The sequence below is a fragment of the Physeter macrocephalus genome, chromosome 12 (genome assembly GCF_002837175.3).
Source record: "Physeter macrocephalus isolate SW-GA chromosome 12, ASM283717v5, whole genome shotgun sequence".
Lineage (NCBI taxonomy): Eukaryota > Metazoa > Chordata > Mammalia > Artiodactyla > Physeteridae > Physeter > Physeter macrocephalus.
Window position 1 is genome coordinate 84,134,375 of NC_041225.1, and position 7,207 is coordinate 84,141,581.

The window sequence follows — 7,207 nt, forward strand, 5'->3', positions numbered from 1 at the left end:
CCGGAAAGATCCCACATGCCACGGAGCGGCTGGGCCCGTGAGCCATGGCCGCTGAGCCTGTGCGTCCGGAGCCTGTGCTCTGCAACGGGAGAGGCCGCAGCAGAGGGAGGCCCGCATACCACAAAAAAAAAAAAAAAAAAAATCTTTCCACCAATTTTCAGAGAAAATTCCTCAATCTTCTCTACTATTTTTTTAAACCTTTGATACCACCTATAGCTTACCTGTTGCCTAATACAAATAAAAGGCAAAATAAGTGAACACACAGCATATGAGCATCAGTGAAATACTCTGAGGCTCACTAGAGCTAGGCTTCATGTGGCAGCTTTATGAGCATACAAATGCTCGGCTGTGATTTTTTTATGCCAGATTTTCTAAGAAAATTTTTGTTACAATGCTTTGGAAAATAAAAATACTCCTTAAAAAAAAAAGAAAAACACCTCCAATTATCCAGTGTCCCTTCACTTAGAGTTTAACAATTGCTAATATCAAGGAATTCTACTTTGATGGCTCTTAGTTGTGCAAAGGTCATAGGTCATAAGAGAAAGTTTCATTTCTGTAAAACAAAAATACCACTGCTAAGACTTTTTGATAACTAGAACTGGCCCCCTGGGAATAAGGGCCTGGAACCAAAGCTGTTATAGCACTTCCTATCTTTATACTAATTCAGAGTTCCCAAAGCAATTTCAAATACATGATTTCATCTGAGCCACACAAGCCAGTCTGCAGGTAGGTTCTACTATGGCCAATGCTGAGGAGGAGGAGAACACAGAGTTTGAGTGATTTGAACAAAATCACTTAGCTACTAAGTGGCTAGAACCAAGCTCTTACAAGTGCAAATCCATTCTTGTATTTCCCTAACCCTTAAATTTAGCTCTCTAGTCAAAGGCTTTATTGAGCTGGGATCTGTCCCCAAAAGACCCCTCACTGTGTGGGTGCTGTGAGCCACCAAGAGGAAGGAGCACAGTCACAGCAGCACTAAGGCCTCACTTCCTTACTCACGAAGAGAGAGATTACTGGACATACCCACTGGTCAGTATTATTTCTGGCTCAAAGAAAATCATATATGAAAACATTTAAAAAGCATAAAATAAAATGTTAAGTCACAAAAGGCATAGTTGTCAGGAGACTAAGGTTCCATGATTCGCACCATCAGGAAGGCTAAGTGTGGGAGGGAAGCATGTATGTAAACCCAACCAACCAACCAACCAACCAACACACCTGACCGGTGTCCACCACCGGTGGAGGGAGTGACAACTGCTTGCTTTGAGGGTCAGGAGACAAACCTGCAGTCTGCCAAGGTACCAGAGACCGTAAACTCTCAGCCCTTTCCTCACTCGGGCATTTCAAGATGCTGAGGAAGGACACAGGGATAAAGGAGCTATATAACTGAATGTGCTACAGGCTGGGCATATAATAGTAAATAAAGTAATCAAAGACACAGCAGTCACATGCCATACTTAGCCCAAATTCTGGAGAGCATCATGAAAGGAGGAGCTGAACGATCTGCTGAGCTTAGCTACTACTTTCATCCCAGGGTTTGGCAGCTTCCTGACATGTGGGCTGTGCCTCTGTTTATGCCCCCTCAAGAGTGGGAAGGAGGCCTGGCTAGGGGTTGGTGGACTCACAGACGGAAGGCTATGGAGATAGTAGTCTGGTGTTTGGTAGCTGGGGATGAAAATGGAGGGTGATGGGGCTGCCAAAAGCCTTTTGGCCTCAGGTTTCATTTACTTTATTCATCTAATCTGCAAATACTCATTGAGTGCCAGCTACACCTGGCAGTGTTCTCAGCATTAACGGTACACTGGTAAATAAGACAGACAAGGTCCCTCCCTCAGGACACTGACATTCTGGTGGAGAAAGAGGAATGAACAAGTAGAAATAGACAATGTCATGATAAATGCTATGAAGAAAAAAGCCAGGGGGTGTGAGCGATAGTGCCCGTGGGACCACGTCGGGCCTCTCTGAGAAGACAGCAATTAAGCAGAGACCCAAATGTCGAATGATAAGAAGGAAAAGCTCTCCAGGCAGAGTACCAGAAAGTGCAAAGGCCCTGATGTGGGAATAAGCTTACCTTAGCTTATTGGAGGAAAGACTGAAGGGAAGAATGCTATGAGCTCAGGTTAGAGGGTAGCCAAGGGCCAGACTAGTCAGGGTCTTGTAGGTATGGTAAGAAGCCTGGATTTTTTGCTCAGTGATTTGAGAATTCACTGGACTGCAAGGGAGTGACATGTCTGATTTATGCTTTCATCCTCTGGCTTGTGCCAAGAGGTCACCCTTCCAGTTCTGCAGTCCATGGGCTATCTGAGTAAAAGCAAGACATGGACCCAAAGGGGTACCAAAGGGAGAATGCCTCAATAATCCCTTTTTCCTTGTCTGATTTTATGACTGCCACAAAAGGGAGGAAAAAGAAGCCAGTGGGCCCCAGCTCGAGTTTACAGCCCATCCTTTCTAGCCTTCTCCTTGAAACTGGCGTGTCTTGGCCCTGCCGGGCATACCTGATGAATGCAAAACAGAAAAGGACCTCTATTTGATTCTTTCTTCTCTTTTCTTTAACTACCCTATCCTGAATCATTCCTAGGTGACTTTAGATATTTCTGACCTACCTCCAGGTCCAGCAAGCTATAAAGTTACACAGTACTACCCGATCAAGGCAAATTTCTTCTTCCTCTTAGAAGGGTCGACAAACTACTTAAAGAAATAAAAAACATCTTGGTAACCTAGCTGTGGTCTGTCTTAGTAAGCAGAGGATATGCACATCACAGTCACTTCCAATCTTGAGGCAATCAATCAAATAAATCCCTTTGACATTTTGGGAGAGAAGAAAAACCAAGCAGATTCTTTTAGTTTAAGACTTTTCGTTTAAGAAATCGACAGGGGTAAGAATGGGAAAGAAGAAAAAACTATCAGCAGCAAAATGACTGTCAGCTGTTTCTAAGGAGCTGGACCTATTTGCTTTTTCAAAGAGACTGAAAAAGAAGAGAAAGGGTGGCTTCTGTTCCTCACATCCTGCTCCCCTTCCCCCAAAATGATGGGGAGGGGAGCGCAAAGAGAAATCTTTGGCATTCATGAACTCCCAATGGAAAGCATCCAATGATATTGTTTCAAAAGCTATTTCAATCCGACCACACTAACCGTTTCTTACTTTTTTAGACTGCTTACTTAAAAATCGGTACAGAGCAGACAGTAGGGGAGATTAGAACTACTTATTTCGATGATGAAGAGTCAAGCCCAGATAGTGGAAGGTAGTGGAACCTAGGTCTCCTGACTCACACTCCCTATCAAATTTTATTATGTATTTTTATCTTTTAAAAATAAAAGCACATTATAGCAAAATAGGAACAGGAAGTCACTCATAAGCCAATCATTATACTACACCATTAGCATTTTGTTCCTTCTATCATAGGCTTATAGGTTTCCCCCCACATTGTTATAATCACATTGAACTAATGCTCTTTGCGATACACAGGCCCTTTATATTACCATTAACACAGTCAAGGATATGAAATTTAAGACTGATATGATGTGGAATACAACTTTGTATAATCTGAGCTGAACTTATTATCTTTGCTAAGGACTAGTGACCCCACAAGAGAATTTTGCCCCTCTTATTGAGACAGTAAAAATATACAACAGCACCTATTAATAGGTCTTGGAATTCAGGTCCTTTTCATGGAGTGTTTAAAACAGAACTCTCAAGAAGCCCTGGGATGTAACTTAACTTCAGATCAGTTTTATTTACCTACCTGGTGCATCAGGTACTTGAAGAGGAATGAAAGGATCAGATACACTTAGAAGAGGAAGGCTAGAATCCACAGTCTGCCCACCCTTCCTTTTTTCAGCTGGAATTGGTTGGAGGGGAAGGAAGGGTCAAGAAGAGAGAGAAAAAAAGAGAAAAGCAGAAAACATCAAGTAAATCCAGATGTATTTACCATCTATTAACCCAACTCAAATTATAGAGTAAGTCTAAATTTAGAGGCAGAATAAAGAAGAATGAGTGGATATAATTCAATGTAATAGCAAAGTATGTCTGAGATGTACAATCTGGTCCTTGCAATGTAGTCTGAGATGCAATTAATGGTAAAAGTAGGATAGTCGTACATCTGAAATTCCACGTCTTCCTTGGATACTGCAGTCTATAGTGATCTCTTTCAGAATTCCTATTGCAATTACTACTATCCTTATCACACATTTTGGTAGGTAAACAAACTTTGTCTATTTTGTAACTTAGAAAATGAGTATAGGTACTTCCTATGTGCCCATTTCCCTCTTGAGGTCCTTTAGGGACTGAGTCCTATTCTATCACCAAATGTCTAATGTAGTGCTAGGTAGACAGAAAGAAACAGAAACAGATTTCTTGCCTATTGGAAGGTTAGATAAACCCTAACCTCTGGACTACATCTACCATACTATTGGCATTCATCCTATATTTGGCAAACTTATAGATTTACAGAAATCTATACACCCTTTGGAATATCAGAGCCTGAAGGGATCTCAGTATTTTCTACCATAATTTTCTTATTTTCCAGAAAAGAAAATGAAGCCCAGAAGTTACGAGACTAGACAGAGGTCCACCAGCAGACCCAGATCAAAACACAGGTCTCCTGGCTCCTACTTTACCATTCTTTACCTTGCATGTTAATAATGAGTTAGTTCCTGAATTAAAATCTAATTTAGCCTTTTATAAAGTGGATTAAAAAAAACTTTTAATTTTCAAGTAATTGTAGAATCATAGGAAGTTGCAGTACATAGAACCCTGTGAACCATTCAACCAGCTTCCCCCAGTGGTGAGTTCTTATACAACTATAGTTCAATATCACTGACACCAGGGCAATTCTGTTAACTAAACTCTATTCAGTTTTCACAAGTACTCACATTTGTGTGTGTGTGTGTTTGTGTGTTTACAGCTCCTTGCCATTTGATAGTACGTATAAATTAGCCTAAGCACCACAACAATGATACACAACTATTCCATCAAACAAAAGAACTTCCTTGTACTCCTTTATACTCACACCCACTCCTTACTCCTGTCCCAGTCTCTATAATTTGTCATTTTAAGAATATCATTCAAGTGGGCTTTTAACTAAGCTTCATTTAAAGGTCTGTGGAGGAAGAGAAGGGTTAAAATCACTGCTCTTAGTCTCTGAAATATTTTAAAATGACATACAATGAAATATATTAAAAGAAAAAGAACAAATTATGAAATTGAATGTATAGTATAATTCATGTTTGAAAAAAGTATGTACAAAGAAATAAAACTATGGACATAAATATTGTTAAATGTTAGCAATGCTTTCCTCTTGGAATGGGGTCATGAGTTTTTCAATCTTGCTTCCTTGGGGTTTTAGCAAATGAATGTATATAATTTACCAACAGAAAAATACAGTAAGTCCCCTACATATGACCTTCAAGTTGAGAACTTTCAAAGATGTGAACGTGCGTTCCTATGTCCAATCACATAAGTTAGTTCACGCATCTGGTGTACATTGTCACGTGCAGCTTGCCCTCCATCTCCTATTGCTGACGATCCCTCAGCTCTACCATCTCCCCCCTCCTCTCTCTCCGCCAGTCAGTAACTCTTCTTGCCTCTTCGCTAGATGCCAGCCCCTGTATGCCAGCTGTTGTACTGTACTACTGTACTTTTCAGGGTACTGTACTGTAAGATTAAAAATGTTTTCTTTATTTTTTGTGTTTGTTTTTTATGTATAATTTGTGTGAAAAGTATTATAAACCTATTACAGTACAGTATTATATAGTTGACTGTGCTAGCTGGGTACCTAGGCCAACTTTGTTGGAATTACGAACAAATTGGACTTATGAACAAACCAGACTTACGAATGTGCTCTTGGAACGGAACTCGTTCATATGTAGGGGACTTACTGTATTTTAAATAAAGAGGCACAATGTCAAGTTTTGTCTGCCTGTTCCTTCTCTAATGTATGAACACAGTTTAGCAACATTTTTGCAGCTTTTACCATAAAAATGTTAAGGATAACCCTTGTGTCATCCTCCCCAACTCATTACCAAATTTCCTGCTTCTCTCCTCCCTTGGTTGGTTAGAAGGTTTCAAATCAGTGAACGGTCTGAGCTTGATTAGAAAACTTGGAGAAAATGGTGCCACCCTGAACTTCGTACAAGTGAGGACACACTAATTTCTGGGATTTAGATATAATTTTATTTCATTTGTAAAGAATGAAGATTCTTCTTCATTCACACCACAAATGCAAACGAAGGGAAAATACCAAATGTTCATAGAAAAGTGCTGGATAAATTGAGGAAAATATGAAGATGTTTCGTAATGCCTGTAAAAGCTTAGTGTCACTGGTTTACAAGATTTCTGAGATGTGGTTATAACTACAGCTTCTGTGCTGGCTGCCCAGGTACAAATTTCTACTCTGTCATTCTCCACCTATGACCTTGGGCAGGTCACTTAGCCTCTCATGGGCTGTTGTGAGGGATCACTGGAGATAATGTGCATAAAAGCACTTACCCAGTGGACTTAGCACGCAGCATGTACTCAACATATGTTCGCTGGTATTATTGTCCTAACTCTACTCAAATATGTGTTTTCTAATGGCTGGGCCGTTAAAAAAAATACTGCCATTTACAACCTTCAAAGTTAAGCATTAAGGGGAGAAGAGGCAAAAATAAAAGCAAAAAACAACTCTTTAAAAAACAGTTCATACAGACAAAAAACAAAACATAAAATGTATGATAAGAAAGAATTAGGCATTAAAAACTGGAAGTGCATGGAAAATGATGAGAGACATCTGTTATTAACATTGGTGAATCCAAGCTCCTATCCTTTGGCAAAAAGCGACTCCTTTCCTTCATTCAACAAATGTGTACTGAGCCAAGCGCTGTACTAAATGCTGGGATTCAGCGTCAAAGAAGACCCTCCTAGGTCTTATTCCATGACCCCCTTTCCAGGGAAACTATATCCTACCCAGCACCGTGACTAGTCATCATTGTGACATTTTATCTCAAGGACAATGACCAATGCTTTATACATTTGGTATATTTAGTCAACTATTCGGCATATCCAACTTTAAGCACTTTCAACCAGACCAAAATACCAATAAATTTAAAAATTATATAGACCAGACAACAAAGCTAAAAATAAAAAATAATACACACGGGGCTTCCCTGGTGGCGCAGTAGTTGAGAGTCCGCCTGCCGACGCAGGGGACACGGGTTCGTGCCCTGGTCC

The 7,207-nt window shown here is 40.3% G+C and overlaps 1 protein-coding gene across 14 annotated transcripts in view; it reads right to left on the minus strand.

The window, feature by feature from the left end:
* The window catches only part of AAK1 (AP2 associated kinase 1), a 172,007-nt gene that overhangs the window by 35,007 nt on the left and 129,793 nt on the right, over positions 1 to 7,207 (minus strand). For 12 of the 14 annotated variants that reach the window (XR_008618913.1, XM_055089220.1, XM_055089225.1 and 9 more), the window contains exon 17: positions 3,744 to 3,839. The exons of the other annotated variants lie outside the window; for them this stretch is intronic. Coding sequence is in view for 11 of the 12 variants with exons in the window: in XM_055089220.1 (XP_054945195.1) it covers positions 3,744 to 3,839 (96 nt within the window). In the remaining variant the exon portion in view is untranslated. The remainder of the gene's footprint in view (positions 1 to 3,743; positions 3,840 to 7,207) is intronic. 14 annotated transcript variants of the gene reach the window in all.